At 50.9% G+C, this 23,771-nt stretch overlaps 2 protein-coding genes across 11 annotated transcripts in view; one reads left to right on the forward strand and one right to left on the reverse strand.

The window, feature by feature from the left end:
• Dnm2 (dynamin 2) overlaps nt 1–20,988 on the forward strand; it is a 91,019-nt gene extending 70,031 nt beyond the window's left edge. For 2 of the 10 annotated variants that reach the window (XM_038324504.1, XM_038324506.1), the window contains exons 13-21: nt 1,374–1,425; nt 2,308–2,319; nt 5,685–5,798; nt 12,226–12,335; nt 13,808–13,919; nt 16,426–16,590; nt 17,791–18,023; nt 18,693–18,944; nt 20,637–20,988. In XM_038324504.1, coding sequence (XP_038180432.1) covers nt 1,374–1,425; nt 2,308–2,319; nt 5,685–5,798; nt 12,226–12,335; nt 13,808–13,919; nt 16,426–16,590; nt 17,791–18,023; nt 18,693–18,944; nt 20,637–20,676 — 1,090 coding nt within the window. In that variant the 3' untranslated portion in view covers nt 20,677–20,988. Of the gene's footprint in view, nt 1–1,373; nt 1,426–2,307; nt 2,320–5,684; nt 5,799–12,225; nt 12,336–13,807; nt 13,920–16,425; nt 16,591–17,790; nt 18,024–18,692; nt 18,945–19,545; nt 20,353–20,636 lie in introns of those variants that run through there. The other 8 variants (XM_038324498.2, XM_038324499.2, XM_038324500.2 and 5 more) reach the window with 4 other exon arrangements.
• On the reverse strand, nt 20,773–23,456 carry Tmed1 (transmembrane p24 trafficking protein 1). Its single transcript, XM_038324509.1, has 4 exons — nt 23,247–23,456; nt 22,562–22,659; nt 22,239–22,422; nt 20,773–21,614 (listed from the first exon to the last, which is right to left on the reverse strand). Exons 1-4 carry the CDS (start codon nt 23,424–23,426, stop codon nt 21,396–21,398), a joined length of 681 nt encoding a protein of 226 aa, XP_038180437.1. The 5' UTR covers nt 23,427–23,456; the 3' UTR covers nt 20,773–21,395.
• Nucleotides 23,457–23,771: the final 315 nt, after the last annotated feature.

The following is a 23,771-nucleotide window of genomic DNA, read 5'->3' on the forward strand; positions in this document are numbered from 1 at the left end:
ATGTGGTGCACATAAATTCATGCAGGCATGTACACACACACACACACACCTTTTTTTGGGGGGGGGTATTTTTGTTGTTATTTGTGTTTTTGAGACAGTGTTTTTCTGTGTAACAGCCCTGGCTGTCCTGGAACTCACTCTGTAGACCAGGCTGTCCTTGAACTCACAGAGAACCACCAGTCTCTGCCTCCTGAGTGCTGGGATTAAAGGTGTGTGCCATCTCTGCCCAGGGTCTTTACTCTCTTTCTTTCTTCCTTCCTGAGAAAATACAACAGAGAAGTGGCAGGGCACAGTTTTTCAGGTGGTTATACAGTTGTTAGAGCAGTGCATATATGGAAGCCAGTATGGAAAGGGAACTACAATAGCCTGCCTAGAGGGACCGGGTGCAGAATGCTTAACTGACATACACAAAGACCTGTGTTCCATCCCCAGCTCCTCATAAACCAGATATAGAGGCACTAGATTGGTAAAGGCAAGAGGATCAGGAGTCAAGGTCATCCTAGGCTACATGTGGGGTTTGAGGCCAGCCTGGGCTACTCGAGGCCATATCTCAAGACAGATCATAAGCCTGATAGGCTACATGTGGGGTTTGAGGCCAGCCTGGGCTACTCGAGGCCATATCTCAAGACAGATCATAAGCCTGATAGTGCACAATCCCAGCACTTGGGAGGCTGAGGCAGGCAGATCTCAGTCAGTTACTGGCCAACCTGGTCTACATTAGTGGGATTCAGGACAGCCAGGGTTACTTAGTGAGACCCTGTCGGGGCGGGGAGGGGGGAGGAAAAGGGAGCTAGAATTGCTGTGGATCCGTGAGGGAGAGCTAGCCCAGCATATACGAGGTCTTGCGTTTGGTCTGCTGTAATCCCCTTTAAAGAGTGAGGGTGGAGAGTGTGACTGTTGATGAGGAAACATGCAGAGACCTCCTCTACGTCACTGGCTTGAGTCAGGCCCTTCTAGCCAGCCTCTTTGGCCACTGTGAACCCCAAAGTCAGGGTTTATCATGGCCATTTCCAGACTGATGTAGACTTGGGTGGGAAGAGAACATGGTATGTTCTCAGTTCCCCCTGGAGCCAGCTCCCTGTCCCCTGCATCTTACACCTTCTCTTGGAAGCTTTAACTTCCCAGTGACTTGTAGGAAATAGCTGGTGCTTCTAGAGTGGCTGTGAGAAGGTTCTAGAAGCTAGAGTTAGGCAAATACATTATTCTTGTTTCATGTACTCTAGGTGTCCTCTGCATATAGGGGCCACGTCCTTGCCTTTAGCTTTAGTGGGTCAGTGTGCTCTTAGGGAAAACACCCCAGCCTGGGCCACTGGGGTCTCTTGTTTGCCTTCCTCCCGCATCTCATCCGAACATGCCTTCTGTTTCTGTTACAGTGCCCAGCAGAGGAGCACGCAGCTGAACAAGAAGAGGGCCATACCCAATCAGGTAGCTCTCCTGCCTCAGCCATCATTCCCTTCTGGGGACAGAAACACACTGAGCTCCCATCATAGCACTTGATTCGGGAACTGACACTTGAGTGGCCACTCACTCTGTCAGCCTCTGCTCCACACAGCTGTTAGGGCTATGGCTCCTACAGGGCCTAGAGACCAAATTCCAAAACCCAGAGGCTTCATCTGACATCTAAGGTAAAAGTTAGAGTTGACCCTCAAAGTAGGAGAATGCATAGCAATCACCCTGAGGAGTATGCAAGCAGATTGTGCTTCCTAACTCTTGGCCCCAGGAACGAATCAGGTAGGTAGAAGCCATGGAACATGCCACAGGCAGCTCAGGAAAGATGGAGGTGGTTTGATCCATATCTGGAAACCCCCAAGTTTCCTTTATATCTTACCCCAGCTTCAGAGGCCTTGTATATTTATGAATGGCTTCATAAATACCAGTATTATATGTCTGATTGGGCTTTTTCTGTCCAGTTTCTGCTACTGTCCCCCAACCCCCTTCCCATGTCAGGCTGGGGTGAGGGTGGGGTGCTGTGCTGTTGTATCTTGCACGATTTAGAGCGAGATTGGGGAGAAATATAACAATTGCATGATTTTGAATTTTCTTTTTTTTTTTTTTTGCGCTTGCCATAGGTAGTACATATGTTGTTGCTTTTTTTGTTTTGAATAAGATAATGAATTAAATATTAACACCATGAATATAATTAATAGCATGTCATTTTTTTTCTTTTGCTGTTTTTTGTTCCTCTGCTCTTCTTTCTCCTGTCATTGTGCTTTTTCTGCTCTTTCTTTGTCCTTTCACGTCCCTTCCATCTCTCTTCTTCCTATTCTTTCTTGATTGACCCACAACCCTAACTTTACATTCTCAAAGGGGGAGATCTTGGTAAGTACCTGCTTAGTGTGGTAGCTAACTTAGAGACTCTAGTAGCAAAGGAGGGCCACCTTCACCTTCTACTCAAACAACTAAAGAATGAACTAACTGGGGAGCTACATGTCACTACTCTCAGTGGACCTCTTGTCCTGGGTATCTTTTGCTCTCACAAAAATACTAACCCAATTGCTTTCTGGGAGGCACACTTCTCTGGCTGGTTCCTACAGGTTCTCCTGGTGTCCTATAGTTCAGAGATGGCAAATACACAGTTCACACATAGCCTCCATCCCCCTCAGCTTCCTAACCATGGAAGATTTTGCTCGGATTCTGCTGGAATTCATTCTTGCCGCTGCCCACCCTTATCCTTTCTGCCTTCTGTGCAGACATCACTGACTGACCAGAGCCTGTGTTATTACCACATGTGGAGATTTGCCCTTTCTATGTCTATGGCAGACATGACTAAGTGATCCAACACTTCTTCCTGTGATTTTTCTCCACAGTGAGCCTGGGGAAGACATTGCTAATCAGTCCTGGCATTCTTTCTTAATATGCATACCATCAACTCCCCATTCTCTAGCTGTTGTGACTGATTGTTGTAATTTTTAATTTCTCAATGTGCTATCCTACTCCTGTACCCATGACGGGCATAAATAATTAGATTGCCTCTAGCCTGCTGCCTCTGTGGCAGATAGGATGATCAGTGTGGATGTTCAGTTCCACTCTCCCCTGTTCTTATCCATTGCTTGGGACAGACATGACTAATTAATTCCAGCACATTTTTGCTGTGCTCATAATTGTTGCTGTGCTCCTGGGCAGCTCCCATCAGTCAGTTGGTGCGTATTGTATTTGCCATCTTAACTGTGGGTAACTTCTTCCCTTCGCACAAGGGCTGGGAGCTGGGTGTCAGAAGGGTGCGAGGCCCAGCTCTGTTGAGAGCTGATTCTAGGTGGAGGCACTCCCTGCGAGCAGCTTGGCCCCTAGCCCTGGCAGGCCCCTTTCTCCAGAATATTCTGTGCTGCTACCACTGCCTTCTGCAAAGATATTCCTGGGGTTTGGAGCCTTTGCAAAGGTTGAGCCAGTTCTGTGCCAGTGGTGGGTCCTTGATGGGACCTGGCAAAAGCAGGCTGGGTCAAGGTTGAAGCCTGGGCCAATGTTAGAGAAGAGGGGCCAGGGACTAAGGTCATTCTCAGGCCATGAGTAAATCAGTCAAGTACTGCTTTTCCCCTCTAGCCCAGACAGCCATTGTTCCTACCTAATTCCATTCTTCTGGCCACAAAGCCATGTGCAGTCACAGGGCCATGGGCCTGACTGGTCATAGCCTTTGGGTATCCAAGCCGTACTTGGTCTTCCAGGTGATCTTCACTCAAGGAGGAAACCATCATGGCTCCTGCTGAGCACACCTTGTTGTCCAAGCCACCAGGATGGGCCCTCTCTGTTCTGTGTGCCTGCATACCTATCATTGTGTACCCCAGAAATGGGAGCCTTAGTTGCCTCTCCCGTTGCCACACCTCTCCCCTGCTTCCTTATCCCAAGACCTTGGGCAGAACTATTATATTACCTGGGTTCCCGGTCTGCCTTGGAGATAAGGAGGCACAGCCTTCTCTGTTTCCTGGGGTCAGTCTGTATCTACTCATAGGGAAGGGTTTTGTCTCAGACTGCACTGGGGTGTTCACACGGACAGGGGGCTGGAAGGGAAGGGTGCCTTGGGACCTATTGTCAGCCCATGTGCCCTGAAGCCCAGTCAGCCCCTCTGACTGCTCTTACCCTTAGTGGAGGCAGCTGGGCCAGACCTCCAAGGGACGATGGCACACCTGTTGATGCAGGAGTACAGAGACCCTGCAACATGAGATTACTCTTCTTGGGGTACAGTGGCAGCTTGAGCCCAGTTTCTCTCCCTTGGTTGACATGTAGAGACTGAGGCTAAGTCCAGGGAGCTCTTCTCTAAGTGAAAGGGCCTCTACCCATGCTGGCAGGACAAACACAGCTGTAGGTCGCCAGCCTCACAAGCCAGCCTAGATGGTCTGGGGTCAAGGGTGTTTGTAGAATGCTGAACCTCCAGAGCTGAGCCCAGGGCATTTTGGAATGAATCAGTATGAGGCAGTCACTCTTGATGGACATCAAGCCTTCCCTGGGCTTCCAGGCAACTCTAGGAGCCTGAGGTCTCTTTCAGGGAGAATGAGGGATGCCAAGTGGCAGCTTATGCTGTTCCCAACCCGAGAAGGGACTTGAGTAGTTTACAGGGATCCCTGAAACTTTATTGACCGCTATAGCCTTCATGGTCTGCAGCTTGGAGCCCACATGTACCCACTGTAGCAGAGTAGGTGCACATAGGCCCTGTTTAGCTGTGGTGGCTTTGGAGGCCAACTGGGAGCCCTGACATCAGCCTCCCCAACTACCCATGGCTATGCACAGCACATGCTCTGCAGCCTGGCTCATCTGTTGCTGCCTTAGTCCCATGCATCTCTGTTGCCACCTCTGCGTGCTTCCAGCTGTCCCCCAGAATCCCCAGGTCAGGAGGTGGGGGGCTCAGGCCTACATGTGCCTCCGTGTCCCAGTGATCACGGGAACATGAAAACGTGACACACACACACCCCCAGTCGGCCTGCGCCTAGTAGTCAGGTGAGTCCCCAGGCTGGCCTGGCTTCTGTTCCCCATCCAGATGACAGATATGGCCCAATGAGCCCTTTCCATGGCATGTCTCCCAGCCCAGACCCCTGAGTTGTCATGCATTGAAAAGTACACTCGGCTGTGCTTGAAGTTAGCTGGGATATGGTCCCAGTCTGCTGACCCTTTCAGGGTCCCTGGAAATAGTCCTCTGGGCTGCTGTCTTTGTCCCTAGCCCTCTGGGTGAGACTATTTCTCTAGCACTGGTCACCTGCACATGGAAGAGCTTATGTGAGGGTGCCAACTCTGTGGATCAACCCCAGGAAGTGACAGCCATCGCGTGGTGTGGGTTCTCCATCAAGGCATCTCTGCTTACTTTGTCTGACCCAAGGAAGTGCAGTTCCTTAATATCATACTGCTTATGACCTAGTCCCAGCCTCCTGGCCTGAGACCCTTGCCGTTCCTAGGATGTGCATTTCGTTTTGCACTCAAATCACTCTAACCACAGAGGGCCTTCTAGGGTCCCAGCTCGCAATTTTATCCCTGGGCTAGAGATTTGCTTTTTATTTGTATCTCCATCCATCCCCACCCCTGTCCCAGCTGCCTGTCTGATTCCCAGCTGGGATTGCATGGGTTGATAAGGAGCTAGGATCTGGCTTGGGGCTAGAGGTAACCCTGCCACAGAACCAGGCTTCCATCCATTCTGGGGAGGGGCATAGGGTGGACGAGGCAACAAGGCTGTTCTCCCTGCTAAGATGAGTCCTTCCCACCAGGTGATCCGCAGGGGCTGGCTGACCATCAACAATATCAGCTTGATGAAAGGCGGCTCCAAGGAGTACTGGTTTGTGCTGACGGCTGAGTCCCTGTCTTGGTACAAGGATGAGGAGGTGAGCAGTTGGGGACAAGGGTGGCCTGATAAGGTGAGAGAAGGAGGTGATTCCAAAACCGATTCCCCTTTGCCAGCACTCATTTGTTCCTTCAGTCACTGGAGAAAGGGAGTCTATAGTCAGGCATGGTAACATGCTGAAATCTCGGCACTGAGAGGAAAGGAGTACAGGCAGCCTGGGATATGTGGTGACTTCCAGACCTGTCCAGTTACATAGGAAGTTCTGTCTCAAGGCCCAGGGCAGACAGTTGAGTGGGTAAGATACTTGTCCTGCCACAGAAGACCTGACTGCAGTCCCAGAACCTATGCAGTGTGTGCTCATAGTCTCAACAGGTAAGGCAGACACAGGGCCTGCTGGCACATTCCAGGCAAATGAGAGGCCTGTCTCAAAAAGCCAGAGGGTAGCACCTGAGAAATGATACCTGAAGTGGTTGTCTGGCTTCCATATGCACACAGATGTGTGCCTACACAAACAGATGTACATAGGACCTGTACAAAAGGAAAAGAAATCGGATGAGGGCTATAGCTCAGTCAGTAGAATACCTGCTTAGCACACATGAAACCTTGGGTTCCATCCTCACTCAGCATCACATGAACCAGGCATGGTGGTACGTGCCTCTGATGCCAGCACTCAGGATCAAGAGTTCCTGGCCCCATCCTTCAGTACTAGTTCAAAGGTAGCCTTGTTTTCCTGAAACTTTACCATGCATACACTTCTCTATGAAGGGTGGACCCTACCCTGAGTTCTCTGCCACTGTTAAGTGAGCTGAGGGGCTATCTAGTCCCAGGTCTTGCACAGGGCCCTGTTCCCAGCATGCACTCCAGTGGTTCGTATCCGCAGTCACCTCTGTAGGGTCTTCTAGCCACCATATATATAGGAGGGACCCTTCACCATCAGTGTACCAAAGGGCTGCTGGGACTTAAGCATGGTGGAGCCGCATGTGACAGAAAACCTGTTCCTGCATATTTCATTGTCTCTTCTTAGAAGCTGGCCAGCTGGTGCCCTGGCCCCTGAAATGGTATAGGGACTGTCAGTGGCAAGGCCAGACTTCTCTGGTCTTTTTTTTTTTTTTTTAAACAAAAAGAACACAGGCTGGATTTGAATTCACTATGTAGCTCAGGGTGACACTGTGGTCCTCCTTTCTCAACCTCCCTGTGCTGGGATGACAGGCATGCACCACCACATTGGGCTTATGAGGCAAGAATGGAGTTTAGGGCTTTGTATGTGTTAAGGAGACATTCTATCCCCTGAGCCTTAGGCTTCTCTGGTTGTTGCTGTGAGGTTTGAGAGGACAAAGATGGAGGTGACCCACTCTGGAGACTTGTTGGAGTAGGTAGGACTGGGGCAGCCGGACAACTGAAAGGCAGGGGGAGTTTCAGCATGCACCTTTAATCCTAGTACTCAGAAGGCAGAAGCAGGGGGGCTGCAGAGATGGCTGAGCAGCTACGAGCACCATCTGTTCTTATAGAGGACCAGGGTCCAATTCCTAGTACCCACATGGCCGCTCACAATAGTCTGTAACTCCAGTTCCAGGGTACCTGACACCCTTCTGCAGGCAAAACATCAATGTACATAATGGAATTTTTTAAAAATAGGCAGAGGCAGGAGGATCTCTGTCAGTTAAAAGAGTTCCAGGACAACCAGGCCTATTACAAGAGAAACCCTATCTCGAAAAACAAACAGAAAGAAAAGATAGAAAGCTTGCATGCCCACAAGGCCTCACCCCGTGCCAGGCTCACAGATTAGGTAAGGCCACACAAAGCTACATGTAGAAGGCATGTTCCTCTGTTTCTTTTGTTTTGTTTTGTTTTGTTTTGTTTTGTTTTGTTTTTTTGTTTTTCGAGACAGGGTTTCCCTGTAGTTTCTAGAGCCTGTCCTGGAACTAGCTCTTGTAGACCAGGCTGGCCTCAAACTCAGAGATCCGCCTGCCTCTGCCTCCCGAGTGCTGAGATTAAAGGCGTGCGCCACCACCGCCCGGCTCCTCTGTTTCTTTATAGACTTTAAATGTGTTACATTTATTCATGTGAGTGTATGTGCACAATTGAGCCACATGGACGTCTGAACGCAACTTCCAAGACTTGTGCTCTCTCTTGCCGTGTGTGTCTGGTGGTCAGACTCAGCTGGGTAGCATTGGCTGCCAGCCCCGTTACCCCACTGAGCCATCTTACAAGTCCTCAAGTCCACCTTGGGATTGGCACTGCCATGGCTAGGTGAAGAAACTGGGGCCTTGGAAGGTGGCTAGCCTCATGTCACAGAATAAGGAAAGGTTCCTGTTGGTGGGGAGAGACTTAATGGCAGCTCTCTGAGGGACACCTCTGCCCTGAGTTCAGGCCATTCCCGCACCCAAGACCAATGTGTTTTTTCAGGGGTGTTTGGAGATGATGCCTGGCTTCCCTTTTCCACATAAGGCCACAGGCTTACTTCTGGATGATTCTAGAACGTGAAGGACTCTATCAGTGAGGTACCATGGACATTTCTGAGGTATCTGAAGCCTCTAAAACTGCAGGCTCCTCCCAGTGGCCATTGGTGTTGATCCAGTTGCTCCTCAGTGACTGAGGTGGTGGGGGGTTTTACCTCCTCTTTTCTGTTTCTTAAGTTTTACATCTATTTATTTATTTATTTATTTATTTATTTATTGTGTGTGTATGCGGGTATGCGTGTGCCATGGTATACATACATATGGAGGTCAGAGGACAACTTGTAGTGAGCGGTTGCTTCTTTCCACCATGTGGTCAGGGATCAGGCCCAGGTTATCAGGCTTGGTAACAAGCTGGTTTATCCACTGAGACACATTGTGGGCTCCTAGGGCTTTTTTGTGGGGGTTTTTTGTTTTGCTTTGTTTTGGTTTTGTGTTTGTTTATATTTTTACATCTTTATGTGTATGGGTGGTGTTCTGCGTGTCTGCCATGTGCATGCTCTGCCCTCAGAGGTGAGAGGAGGGCATAGCATCTTCTGGGAATTACTACAAAAGCTGTTAGCTGTTTCATGGGTGCTGGGACTTGAACTTCTGAAAGAGCAGGCTTCTAACTACCTATCTCTTCAACCTCCTTTTTCTGTTCTTAAAATTATTTTACTTATTGCTATAATTGGATTTATCACTGTTCCTGTCCCTGTATCTGTGAGCGTGGTGACCCCTGCCTCAAAGACATTCAGGGAGCCAGGCTGCACAGTGCTCCCTGGAGAGCCCAGTTGCGTGACCTGACCAGCTTTTTTATGTAGCTCATCAAACTGTCAGGGATTGTGCCCCCCAGGGTGAGGCACCCCAGTGTTGAGTTTCTGGGTGTTAGCTCCAGCACTCTAAGAAAAGCAACGGGCAGACCAGGAGTATGTGTGAGGTTTTCCAGGGGCCTGTCATGGAGAGGCCATTGCAGAGGAGCCCTGGGCCTAACTGACAAGCTATGTATTGAGAGCTTCTTCCCCTCGCTGGGGAGGACCGTGCACCCAAGCCTACTATAAACCAGTCCTGCGGCAGGGCCACAGCAACAGCAGTGAAAAGGAGCCCTGTGTGTGCTGAAGATAAAACAAGCTGTAATCCAGGGCCCTCAGTATTGTAGGTAGCAGCCATCTGTGAGAAGCAGACCACTTTTAGACAAGCCTTCTGTAAAGACCAGATGGCACCTTTTCTTTATTTTAGGAATAAAAAAACAAAAAACGGAGAATAGTGCCACTTGAAAAGAAAGCAAGGAGAAAGGCTCAGTTCAGCTGAGGACATCCCTCCCCAGCCCAGGGCTCTCTCAATTCTGGGGCTACATTTCCCACCTTCTTCCTTCCAGAATCTTCCGTGGTAGAGACAGTGGCACAGAGGGTGGTACTCACCTTAGGTGATCTGTTTCCGCTGCTGCTGCTGCTGGTCCAAGCCCAGCCTAACCAATGTGCAGACTACTGTACATATCACAGCCTGCTGAACAGCTAGTCTGAACACTGGGATGGCAGGGATGGCAGTTCAGTGCTCAGCGGCCACCCTGCAGGACAGGAGCCGTCACATCTTCCAGGATCCTCCATTCATCCTTGCACCTGGGCTCTTCTGACGTGGCAAGGCCACGGTGACTGGCTCAGATCTAGAGAAAGTTGGGGTTTTCAGGAAATCTGAAGGCAGGCTGGAGGAGAGCTTGAGTCAATAGCCAGCGCCACAGAAGGCGGTCTCTGTGCAGTTGTGCAGTCTGTGAGCAGGCGCATGCGCATGCTTTTGCATGTGTGTGTGAGTTGAGATGGCAGCCTCCTGATCTGGGCGGAATCATATATAAACAGTTCCAGATGTGGCAGCCTGGATGTCTGTGACTCAGTTACTTGGTCCTGGCCTGCTGGTGGGAGGCTTCCTGCTTCATGACATCATAGGGTGCAGGCCACAGAGTTCCTCTGGGCACTTACCCCTCAGGAAACAGGAGCCCCCTCAGGGACCCTCAAATTCCCAACTTTGTGTCTTATAGCCAGGCAGACTTCAAGGCTGCCCTCCCTGTTTGGGGCTCCCAGCATGTAGTACATATGTTGGGTGTTCCACCCTACACGGCCCCAGCTGTGCCAGACCTCTGGCTGTGCTCCAGTCAGGCAGTCAGAGCTGCTGAGGACGACTGGGAGTCAGTCCAGAGCAGCAACAGGAAACCTGGAGCCAGAACCATACTACCTTCCCCATGGTGAGACTCAGCAGTCCTTGGACAGGTGGGGAAGAGGGGCACAGAGAGGAGCAGCAGTTTGTCCTGAGGCACACAGCCTGGAAAGGCAGAGTGGAGTTTAACACAGGTACTCGTAGTGTTCAACTGGTCCCTACCCTCCCCTTTCAGCACTGTAGCTGCTGACAGATTCAGAGATGGTATTCCAAAATTATTCTTCTGGGGTTTTTTGGTAGCGCAGAAACATGAGAAAGAGTCACAAAAGATGGCTAGGTTGAGCCTGGGGGGCTAACTATGTGGGGAAGAATAACACCGCAGCATGGGGAACCGAGCACACCCCAGCTCTGTAGTGGACAGAGACAAGTGGATGGCTGGGTTTGCTGCCTGACTTCCTAGCTCCTGGTTTAGTATAATGTTGTCTCAAGAAAGTAGACGTCTTCTGGCTTCTCCATAAAGATATCTCGCTTCTCCCCCATCATGTGCATATACCACACACACAGATGTCCAGGTGAGGGCCTAAGGCTAGGGCTCAGTTGTTAGAGCTTTGCTTAACGTGCACAGAGCCTGGTTCATCCTAGTACTATGACCTGGGTGTGATTGGTGGTTTGGGCCTATAACTCATTGCTGCTCTTGTGAGGCAGAGGCAGGAGGATCAGGAATTCAAGGTCATCCTCAGCTGTATAGCAAGTTGCAGGCTAGCCTGGGCTATGTTGAGACTTTGTTTTTGTTTTGTTTTAAGTCTAAATAGTGCAGAAAGTCCCCACAGAGCTGACTTAATCTGCAGCCTTATCTAGATTACACAGTGAGCCCCTGTGCTTGTCCTTGGACAGCCAGCTTCCTACTCTGAGCAGACATAAAAGGAAGAGTTCTGTGAGCGGATTGATGAGGCTTTGACTTTGGCCGCTGCTGCCGGTCATGTGACTGAGAGTTGTAAAGAAGCTAGCTGGCACAGACCTATCATGGCTGCTACTTGGGAGGCTGAAACAGGTGGATTGGAACTTAAAGAGGTTCTAGGTAACTTAATGAGCCCTGTCTGAAATGAGAAGAAGAGGGCTGCCTGAATGGACCATCAGTGGAATGCTTACCTGTGAGTGCATTCCTTGGTTCCATCCCCAGCATCGCCAGAAACTTAAAAAAAAAAAAAAAAAAAAAAAAAAGGCTTGGGTTGGCTTCAGTGGTAGTGCTGGCCTGGCATCCACGAAAGCCTGAGTTTGATTCCAAGCACAGAGTAAAGGAAGAGAGATGGTGACTCACAAAGCCAGTGATACTTCTATGGCATTGGTGCCCCAGCATCAGCTTCTCAGGTATGCGCCTGAGGTGGCCTCTCGGTGCTTCAGACTCCTTCCCTGTGAGTGGGATTGTCACCATAACTCAGTGGTGTGAACCAGATTCTGTCAGTTCTGTCCACTCATCAAGAAGTGGGGAGGACCACCTGGGAATGAAGTTAGGGTGAGCAGTTTGAGCACCCACTGCTTGTGTTCTCAAGATGGGGAACAGAATTGACAGGCATCCATCTAGGAGCTGCTGAGGTAATGAGGCAGGTGGCAGCAGGTAATGTAGGGTGGGCGGGGGTCAGCCCTAAGGTCCCTTCTGCTGAGAGACCTTAAGAAGGCAAGGAGGAGGCCATGTAGGGTTTTAGGACAGAAACATTCTGGACAGAGGCCTTGGATGTATATGAGACCTGGAATTTTGAGGGAACATTCAAGTGAGCAAGGGGGTGGCAGCTCTCATCACACCAAGTCAGGTGTTGGAAGCAGCTTTCAGGTGATTGAAGGCTCTGCCCTGTCAGCCCAGGTGAGGCTTCTACCCTCTCTCCTCAGGAGAAAGAGAAGAAGTACATGCTGCCACTGGACAACCTCAAGATCCGGGATGTGGAGAAGGGCTTCATGTCCAACAAGCACGTGTTTGCCATCTTCAACACGGAGCAGAGGTGAGGAGCCTGCAGGGGTGGGGTCCCAGGAGATCTTAGTGGCAACCTTGTGCACAGGTTTCCGGAGTCCTGTCCTGGGGCAGCTCTGTGTGGTGAGGGGAGGGCAGAGCACCATGGGTACGGACGACTGAGACGGATGAAGTGAGTGTGAGGCCAGTCCAGCCCTCCCAGACACTCGCAGGAAGAAGACCGGCCAGTACTGGGGGAGAAACAAGGGGCCCCTGGTGGTCTCTAGCCCCGTCTAGCCAGTTCTGTAAATGTCAGGCCAGTGAAACAGACCATTTCTCAAAGAGGAAGGTGCATAGAAAGTGAGGAAGGCACCGTGTTGATTCTAGCCTCTACCTGCCCGTGCACACCTCTGTGCCACAGACTGACCTGCTAACTTGCCCTGTCTCACTCCTCGTGTATAGAAGCGTTCAGTGATAGATGGACATGGTGCTCAGTGACAGAGTGCCTGCCCAGAGTCCCCCAATGAAAGTGAGCTGATGAGGTGGCCCAAGTTCATTCCCTAGAATGAACATAAAGATGGCCTTCGTGCATGGACAGACGGACAGACACACCCACAACCATCATCATAATCATTGAGAATTTTCAGCTGTCTGTTGTCTGGGCCTGCCACACCAGGCAGTGCAGGTTGAGTTTGTTTCTGCTGTGGTTGGAAGTTCTGGTGGGCATTGTTACTGTGGTCTTCCCTGCAGACACCTCAGTGGGAGTTTCCAAGCCAGAGCAGAGGCACATGGATCTCTTGAGTTTGAGGCTAGCCTGGTCTACAGATAGAATTTCAGGACAGCCAGGGCTCCAGAGAAACCCTGTCTTGAAAAACCAGGGTGGGGTGGGGGACAAAAAGTGAGGCAGTCTGGACAGCAGGAGCCTGAGACATCCCCGTCAGAAACAGATGCTTACTCACTCCCTTTCCCTTGCTGGTGGCCCAGGCTTTTCCCCCATGCCTAGGGAATGCATGGTGTCACGTGCCACTCTACTGAGTTTGAGTCTCCCCACAACAATAAACTTAAGCTCTGCAGGCAGACCTGCTGCAAACAGTCCTGTGGAGACTCCCAGGCTATTCTAGGTTGTGTCCAGTTGATAATTAAAGCCAGCTGTCAGAGACAAAATGACTGAGCTCAAATAACAGGTTAGAATGACAGGCATGGTGGCACAGACCTCTAATCCCAGCACACAGGAGCCTGAGGCAGGACGTTCTAAGTGTGAGGCTGGCATTGGCTGTGTGGCAAGCCCTGCCCTATGAATAAGTGACAAGCTATCAACATTTCTATGCCGTATTCACTTGCTCTGATGATTTTGTGTGTGTGTGTGTGTTACTTGGTGTGCTATAGTATACATGCACACACACCCAGAAACCCTATAACAAACTGGCGACAGTACCTTTGTGCCCAGGTCAGGCAGAGACACACCCTACCCCCAGACCCCTGCTTTTAGTGGTCAGCCAAGTGCCTTTCTACCGCCTACTCCAGGAATGTCTACAAGGACCTACGACAAATCGAACTGGCTTGTGATTCCCAGGAAGACGTGGACAGCTGGAAGGCTTCATTCCTGCGAGCTGGGGTCTACCCAGAGAAGGACCAGGTGAGGAGCTACCTTCCCTGCATAGATGACATACCAGAGGCTGCCTGGGAGAAGGGACTAGTCATTTCTAGGCCACAAGTGTCAGTGGTAAAAATACCTGCCAGAGTCTGTGGAAACAGCCTAGATGTTTGCAATACAAGCATAAGGACCTGAGGTCAATCCCTCGAACTCACATAAACAACAGCCAAGTGTGGTGGTGCGTGCTTGCAGTCCTAGTGCCAGGGAGGCAGGGAGAGGCGGACTGCTGCAGCCCAGTAGCCTGCCAGCCTTGTCACATCAGTACCCCTGGTCCTGGGGAGAGACTTGTCTCAAAAAGTAACTCTGGGGCTGGTGAGATGGCTCAGTGGTTAAGAGCACTGACTGCTCCTCCAGAGGACCCTGGTTCAATTCCCAGCACCCACATGGCAGCTTGCAGCTGTCTGTAGCTCCAATTCAAGAGAATCTGACATCATTATACCAATGTGCATGAAATAAAGTTAAATAAAGTTTGTTTAAAAAAAAAAAAGTAACTCTGGACTTCCCAGTGAGTTCTAGGCCAGCCAGAGCTACAGGCCAATCAATCATTAATGCAGTAGAGACTAAGAAGATAGCGCAGACGAAAAGTCCCTGCTGTGTAAGACTGTAGTTGGATCTCCAGAACCCTAGTAGAAAGCCAGACACAAACCGTATGTTTGCCTGTAACCCCAGTCTTGCACAGTGCAGGCACCTGGGATGAAAACAGTGTATGAATCCCTGAAGCCCACTTAACAGGCAGCCTAGAAAAATCAATGCACTCCAAATTCAGAAAGAGTGCCTGTCTCAAAATGTGGGCCAGTAAGATGATTAAGGGACTGAAGGTGCTTGCTGCAGAGCTGTATAATATGAGTTTGAGCCTTAAGACCCACATAATGGAGAACTGATTCCCACAAGTTGTTTTCTGACCTACACACATGTGCCATGACACAGCACACACATGCTCACACAAATATATACATGTTCAAAACATAAATGTGGGTTTTTCGAGGGCTTTCTTGTTATTGTTTGTTTTATTTTGTTTTTTGAGGCTGGGTCTCTGTGTGGCTCTGCCTAGCCCACAGCTTACTATGTAGACCAGGCTGGCCTTGAACTCACAGAGATTTATCTGCCTCTGCCTTCTGAGTACTAGAATTAAAGACTTGGGCTACCACACCTGGCATAAAATTTAATTTTAAAAATTTAAAAACTGCCAGGCGTTGGTGACACAGGTCTTTAATCCCAGCACTTGGGAAGCAGAGGCAGGAGGATCTCTCTGAGTTTGAGGCTAGTCTGGTCTATGGAGAGCAAGTTCCAGGATAGGCTCCAAAGCTACACAGAAAAACCCTGTCTTGGAAAAAAAAAAAAATTTAAGACAGGTCCTGGCATGTTGTTGCTTACCTTTAATCCCAGTTCAAGACCAGCCTTGCTCATATAGTGAGCTCTAGGACAGCCAGAGCTGCATAGAGAGACCCTGCCATTCATGGGTGATAGGTAGATAGGTAGACAGACAGACATTTATTTTGAAGTAGTAAAGATAAGTCAAGGAAAGACACATCTGTGATGGGATCCACCACATACACAGATAAGAACAGCTTGTAGGGGTGATACTCACACACACATACAGACAGATGGACACAAATCAGCAAACACCTGATACACACAGCTAAGGGAGAGGTGTCCTGTTGGGCTCCCAGTTTTAGAGGGCTCGGCTCAGTACATAGCTGGCAGTGATCGAGGTTCAGAGGCAGGAAATAGGAAGATGTGACAGGGCTAGGTATCTCCAGGGATGCAGCCTCCAGCTAAGCCACACTTCTGAAGGTTCAAGAGCTTCACAAATATAGTGCTGTTCTAGAACTATGGCTCAGCAGATAAAAGCACTGGCCACTCTTCCAGAGGACCCGTTCAGTTCTCAGCACCCACACACATTACAGCTTACAGCTGTCTGTAACTCCAGTTCCAGGGGATCTGACACTCTCTTCTGGCCGTCTGTGGACACTGCACACATATGGCATATACACGTACCAACATTGATGTACACATAAATGAAAATAAGTCTTAAAAATTACAGCAGCTAGCTCCTGGAACCCAAGGTACCAACACCTGAACCCTAGCATCCCGTAGTCAAACCATAACTCAGAACACATAGCTGACCCCCACTGGAGCAAGCAAGGCAGAGTGAGCATAGTTTGTCATTAGGGTCCAGAAGGTTCTCTAGCAGAATCCATGGCCTGAAAGGCAGGTGAAGTTGGTACTCATCTTATTGTCTTTTTTCCTCCTGTCCTTGGGGTGAAGTCATTAAAGAATCCTGGGTGTGTGTCCCCATCCCCTGGGAAAAGAGTGCAGCCTGACTTTAATCAGTATACCCCAGCACAGACCAGCTGATCTAACAGGACTGTCAGGAACCCACTTGAGAGGGGGTTGGCTGTCAGCAGGGTAGGCACATAGTTCCAAGAGCATGGAGTTCTTAACTACGGCTGCTCGGCCATGCTCACCCTCTCTGTGTCCTGTGCAGGCAGAGAACGAGGATGGAGCACAAGAGAACACCTTCTCCATGGACCCGCAGCTGGAACGGCAGGTGGAGACCATCCGGAACCTGGTGGACTCCTATGTGGCCATCATCAACAAGTCCATCCGTGACCTCATGCCAAAGACCATCATGCACCTCATGATTAACAATGTAAGTGGGGAGTTCCAAATTAGCTGAGGCTTGGTGGGCTGGACATCCCACTGCAGCACCACACAAACAGGCATTTTGTAGTACACCTGTCAGCCTGGCACCTTCATCCTCAGCTACATGCCACTTTGAGGGGATCCTTGATTATTTAAGACCCTGTCTCTAAAACCAAAACCAAGGCGGGCAAGGTGGCTCAGAAGATAAAGGCACTTGCCCTGGAACTTTCCAGTCCACAGAGCTGTCCTCTGACATGCACACCATGACGCATACGCACACACTCCCTACTAATAATACATAACATTATCTCAGCACTGGGAGGCAGAAGTGGGTCTCCCTGAGATTCAAGGCCAGCCTGGTCTACAAAGCAAGTTCCATGACAGCCCTAGATATTACACAGAGAAACCCTGTCTCAAAAAACAAAACAAAAATAAATAAGTAAATAAAATTAATTTAAGAACAAATTAGGAGCTGGAGAGACGACAGTTAAGAGCACTGGCTGCTCTTTCAGAGGTCCTAAGTTCAATTCCCTACAACCACATGGTGGCTCATAGCCATCTATAATGAGATCTGATTTTTTTTTTAATATTTATTTATTATATATACAATATTCTGTCTGTGTGTATGCCTGCTGGCCAGAAGAGGGCACCAGACCTCATTACAGATGATTGTGAGCCACCATGTGGTTGCTGGGAATTGAACTCAGGACCTTTGGAAGAGCAGGCAATGCTCTTAACCTCTGAGCCATCTCTCCAGCCCCAGTATCTGATTTTCTTCTGGTGTGCATGAAGACAGCACTCATATATGTGTACATGAATAAATAAATCTTTAAAGAAAACAACAATATATTTTAAAGTAAGTCCTTCAAAGTTAGAACAAGTTGGTTTGTTTAGGTGGCTTTTTGTTTTGTTTTTGTTGTTGGGTTTTTGTTGCTGGTTAGTTGGCTTCTGTAATGTTGGGGTTGAACCCAGGCATGGTGCGTGTCAGGCAAGCTTTGGGTTATTGAGCTGCACCTCTGCTCCGTCCTTAGGGGTCCAGGCAGGGGCTCTACAGCTGAGCCACGCCCCGACTTCTCACTGGAGGGTTGATTTTAGGCAGAGTCTCTATGGCTAAGCCTTAGCCTGTGATGGATGTTTTTCTAATCACATTAGGCTTCTAAGTTCTTGGCTAGTGTAAGGGTCTGACCTTTCCCACCATTGTCCTCAGACAAAGGCCTTCATCCACCATGAGCTGCTGGCCTACCTGTACTCATCAGCAGACCAGAGCAGCCTCATGGAAGAGTCAGCAGAGCAGGCTCAGCGTCGGGACGACATGCTACGCATGTACCATGCGCTCAAGGAAGCACTCAACATCATTGGGGACATCAGTACCAGCACTGTATCCACGCCTGTTCCCCCACCTGTCGATGACACTTGGCTCCAGAACACCAGTGGACACAGGTCTGGAGGGCAGTTTGCCCCCCATGTGCCCATACAAGCTCCACCCTTCCTGTTCCTCGGTCCTATCAGGAGACAGGTCACAGCTGAATGGGACAACACATTCTTGGAGGAAAAACATTCCCACTACCTCTTTTATCTTCTAGTGGTTTCAGCAAGGGTTAAATCCAAATAGAAATCTAGAGCAAGGAGCCCAGGGGACAGCTACCACAGAGGTCATTCTCCTAGATATAGCGAAGGGCACAGGGGAAGATTTAGAAGGCAAACAGAGCCCTCTAGCCCATAGAACCTAGGATTCCATAGCCTCAAGATGGGAAGTTTGGGCCAGAGAGACATCTAAGCAGCCACAGTCAAGGGAATGTCAGTGCATTGGACCTACTGAAACTTCAGGACACTGGATCCTTCAAGAAGAGGACCAGAGCCCAGACCTGGGAAGATTGAGGTCTCTAGGACCAGTGGGGAACAGGGCAGACAGGTACCTCACAGATAGAGGCTCTGGAAGGGTCTTAGGCTGTACAGCAGTCTGGACACACCTCCCTCAGAGCTTTCCTGTAACTTGGAATGCTGTAGCTCAGGCTGGTGGCTCCCGGGGCCTCTGCCCTTGTCACAATCGCTTACAGTGGGTGTTCACAGTACCATTCCCCCAGCTTACAGCCTCTCCCTCCTCCACAGCCCCACTCCACAGCGCCGACCTGTGTCCAGCGTACACCCACCGGGCCGGCCTCCTGCCGTGCGGGGTCCCACACCAGGGCCTCCCTTGATCCCTGTGCCTGTGGGGCCTGCAGCCTCCTTCTCAGCACCCCCCATCCCGTCCCGGCCTGGACCACAGAACGCATTTGCCAACAACGACCCTTTCTCAGCGCCACCTCAGATACCATCTCGGCCAGCACGGATTCCCCCTGGTATCCCTCCAGGAGTGCCCAGGTAAGACCCACAGCCTGCATCCTGGGGTTCCTTTGTTGACTCTGACGGCCTCCATTCTGATGACTTCCAGCATAGTCCCAACAAGACATCAAGTAGTACAGGTATTGCTGCTTGTGTGCTGAGAAACTGAGCCCTAGAGGGGCCAAGCCCACTTAGCCAATGCCATAGGACAATAGATCAGCTGGCCTCACAGCTCCTGGCCTGTCCTCTAAGCAGCAGGTTTCATGTCCCCCTAACCCTAGGTTATCACTAATACCTGGTAGGCTAGGTTCTGGTCTCCATTTCTGAGGTACGAGGAGGGCAGGGAAGTGGGCAAGATGACACATCTGGTAAAAGTGCTTGCTACCAAGCCTTGTGACCCGAGTTCAGTCCCCAGACCCCTCTTGGTGAAGTGAAGACCAGCTCCTCCTAAGTCCCAGAACTTGCCTGTGCTACCCAAGCCAGCTAGTGACATGGAGATACCAGGAAAATACCTGTAATATTCCTTTTGGTGCCCCAACTTTGGGAGCACCTAGGGTGGGCTGGATGGGTGGGGTCCTCATCCTCTCCCTGCTTCTGGCCTCACTGCCCTCCACCTCCCCGTGTCTTACTCTCTTTGCAGCAGAAGAGCACCCGCTGCGCCCAGTCGGCCTACCATTATCCGCCCGGCCGAGCCGTCCCTACTTGACTAGGCTGCAGGGGGCAGTGTTCTGGGGGGTCCTCGTGCACCCACAGTGCAGGAGAGCTTTGGTTTGGGCCCCACTACTGCCCCCTCCCCATGCTGGGACCAGGCTCCTGTGGGCAACCCCTACCCTTTCCTCCCTAGCCTGGTGGACATGACAATGAGGGGGTGGGTGGGGTCCCAGACAACAGGACATGGGGGCTTTGCACTTTGGGATGAGGAGAACTCTCTGGTTGGCAGTAGGAACTGCATCCTTGGGACCATCTGGAAAGAAAGATCCAGGCTGGTGTAGGGGAACTCTACCAGGGCTTCTCTACAGACTGTAAGCCTTTGTTCTTTCTTGGGGTACAGCAACTGTCCAACTTTTCCTAAGGGCTCTTCAGGAGTGAGCCAGGCCCAACAGGCCCAGTGCTGGCCACCTACCTGGCTCAAGTTGTATATATATATATCTTCTTTGGCCATATTAACCACACAACCTGAGCCCAGCCCAGTCTCGATAGCCAGAGGTGACTTTGTGCCTTCCTCAGGCCTGGAGCACCTCAGCTCTGGCCTGCCTCTCTCCTCAGCCCCGGTGTGGTTTGGGCTGTGTGAACTGGGGGAATGTCAGGGGCCTTCTGGCTCCCAGCTGGCCCATCCCCACAGGGTGGGCCCTGGTGCCTCTGTGCAGATCCTGTCCCCACTGCTTGGTTTGACAACTGTTAAGTGCCTGCCTCTGTATATCCTATTAATAAACTAAAATAAAGGGAAGCCCCGCTGGTGGCTGTGTGTGGGCCTTTTGTGTCTGTCCCAGGCCAGGGGGAGACTGTCATGGAGCTGCCCACACTTCACTCACTCACGTGTCTCCTGTCATTTCTTCTGAACACCCTCTACCACTTCGGGAATAGGGACCCCCTCACACGGTGCTCATAGGAAACAGAAATTCTAGCCACTACCCCGAACGGCACTGTGGCCAGGCCCACTTCCAGGTCCCCAATTAGCTCTATAGGGGGCATGGTTCAACTTTGCTTTATGATCTTTTTCTTTCGTGCCAGGCGACCACCTCCATCGGCTCCTGCCCGGCCTTTCTTCTGAGCTTCGTGGGAGTGCCCTCCCGCCTTCCTGGCTGCCCTGGCTTGAGGCTAGGTCTGTCCCAAGCTGCTGTCCCTGAGCCCAAGTCACCAGGCACTATTAATTTTTCTGACCATAATTTATTGACCCCAGTGCCCAGGACAGATGCCCTTTGTTCCTTGAGGCTCGTAGGTAGACTCTGGTGGGGCTGCACCCAGAGAGAAGGAAGGGTTCTTTTTGGAGTCCTATCATCAGTTTCCCCAACCAGCTGGCTCCCACTGGGCCGAGGAGCCAGGGCACTTTCCTATCAAATAAAAGTGACTGTCCTGGCAAGAACTCTGCAGGTGTGTCTCCTTCCCAGACCCTAGCAAAGTAGGCTTATCCCCAGGAGCGAGCAGAGACATTGTGGGTGGGGTATGTCCGGCTTGGGTAAGGGCCAGGGGCAGCTGCACAGCTTGACCCATCCTGATGGCTGGAAGACTTAAGCTAAGGCACGATATCAAGAGAAACCAGGGCATCTGTGAGCCATTCAGCCCCACACTGCAGCGCCTAACACTTCAGCTTCCAAGAAACAGGCACTGGTGCTAAGCCTCCCATCCAGCGGGTCTGCAATCCACTTGCACTTCCCTGCTCACCCAGGAAGGGATGGATACACACGGGGTCCTCTCTGAGTCTGGGGAGGTCTCCACAAGTCACACAGGCCTGATGCCCTCCACTGTTTCACTCTTCCTCTGTGGCCCGGGCTACGTGGGTACAGGACGCTTGTCGTGGAAGAAGCGCTTGAGCGTGCAGACCTGCAGGACGGCCACCAACAGCAGCACAGCTACGTTGGCAGCTGACCAGAAGTTGACTCGCTCCAGGTTGTCTTCCTGAAGATTCCGATCCCGTGCCTCAAAGGCTCGGAGCAGAGTCAGCATCTGGATGCTGCGTTCCAGCCGGGTCCTCATAGTCTCTATGGATTCCTGCCAAGTCACAGGGAGGACGGGGTCAGGCTGCCTAAGCCAAATCCTCACTCGTGCCGTGCACTGGCTGTGTGACTATCAGCAAGTTAATTTTCCTCTCTGGTCTCATGTCTCACATCCTCTCCTAGAAACCCAGTATTTTTTTTTTCCGTTTTTCCCCACGATGTTTTCTTGTTTTTAGGTAAGGCCTTTTTTTTCTTACGGGTCAGAGGTGCACATGCTGTGCATTCATGTGGAGGTCAGAGGACAGCTTGCAGGGAGGGATCAGTTCTCTCCTGCCACTGTGGGTCTCAGGTAGTTAGGCTTGGTGGTGGTTGCCTTTACCTGCCTGCTAAACCATTTCACCAGCCTTTAAAATAGGATCTTTTGTGTCAAACGCTGGTCTTTATATGCAAGTCAAGGGTAGCCTTGAATTTGTGATCCTCTTGTATCCACGTGTAACCCACACTGGTTTTATGGAGTGCTGGGTGTAGGAACTTCATGTGTCTTAGGGGATCACTCTACCAACTGAACTGTCCCTAGCCCTCTTGGTTTTGTGAGATGGGTTCCTGCTATAGCCCAGGTTGGTCTTGAACTCCTCCTGAGTGCTGGGATTACAAGCATGCACCACCACACTCAACTCACCTTGATGTCTTCCATTTTGACATCAAGCATCTCCTCTGGCTCCACAGCCTCAGCCCAACCTTCCACCTCTTCCTCGTCCTGGAAACTGTCAAAGATGAGCTCGAAGAACACTAGCTTCTCTGAGATGGTACTGAAGGAATTGTCAAAGCATAGCCTGTAGTCCCCGGCCTCAGTAGGCTCCACCCTGGGCAGACAGATGAGACACAGACGTGACCCTGGAGTGACCAGCCAGCTGGTCTGTGGAGCCAGTAGGATGGTAACCCGAGGCCACTAGGGAGCTGCAGGGCTGTAACTGAACCAAGACAGGGCAAGACTTCACTCACGTGTGCACCCCATCAGCCTTTCGAGACTCACTGACCAACAGCACACCCTGAGGGCTCTCCAAGGTGAAGTCCACATCCAGCCCCGCACCTCCAATCACCTGAAGAGCAGGTAAGAATTGGGGAACGGGCAGGTTTGAGCCCAGCCTATCTTCCACAGAAGGCCTGGGTTGAACCGAACTGGAAAACACCCATATAACCACTAGGAGCCTATCTTCAAAACAAACCATGTTATTTGTTTGGGGTGGAGGGTAGCCTGTGGGGATCATAGGGCAGCATACAGGAGTCAGTTCTCAACCTCTACCATAGTTAGGTAACTCGGGACATCGGGTTCACCTGCGAGTTCTTTTACCCATTGAGCCATCTGGCTGCCCTAAGGGCCTATCTGAGCACCGACATCCACACCTGCAAGGTTCTTTCCTGGTCCCTAACACGTTCCACGCGAGATCTTTCACCAGGCCACCCCCTTTAGCAGTCCAAGGTGGATGTCTACCTGGCAGCAAATATATAGTGGTCGCCGACCATTTAGCCACCAGGGAATTCCCTTGAACCCAACCCAAAGAGCTTCCAGCTGGGAACTCCCCTAGCCCACGAGACCATAGGCATCCCGGCCACGCCCACTCCACGCCCCTCCTGCTGGCCACACCCCCTTGTCCTAAACCGTGTCCCGAGCCCAGGACCTTCTCACCTGGTACTCGGTCTCTAAACTAGCATTGGCCGGCGCGGACTGGTAAAAGCATTGCTTCCTCCCTGCGGGAAGCAGAAATGTAAACTCGCCGTCCTGAATGGGCGGCGGCCCCGCCTCTCCCACTCCTACTGCTGGCAGGAGTAGCCACAGGGACAGGGCTATGGCCGCGCCGGCCGCCATTATCCGTATCACGTTCTACTCTACTCACAGGATGCGGGTCCTTTAAGTACTGGTCCCGCCCACCTCTCATTTCGGCGTAGCTCATTGGCTGGAGCCTATGTTCGGCCCAAACCCGCGGAATGCTGTGTGAAGGGTCCCAAAGAGGGGAGCTGCCCGGACGAATGCCTAATCTTTTAGAAAGCACACTAACGCTGATTAGAATTTTGTGAAACTTCTCCATATCTGTTACTAACCACTGGAGTTGGGAATGGAAAAAATGACAGGCCTGAAATGATGAAGCAATTTTTCAGGCAAAAATTAAGATGACTAAACGGGGAAGTTTGCGGGTCCTCTGTGGCACCGCCT

Source organism: Arvicola amphibius, chromosome 3, assembly GCF_903992535.2.
Source record: "Arvicola amphibius chromosome 3, mArvAmp1.2, whole genome shotgun sequence".
NCBI classification, from domain to species: Eukaryota; Metazoa; Chordata; class Mammalia; order Rodentia; family Cricetidae; genus Arvicola; species Arvicola amphibius.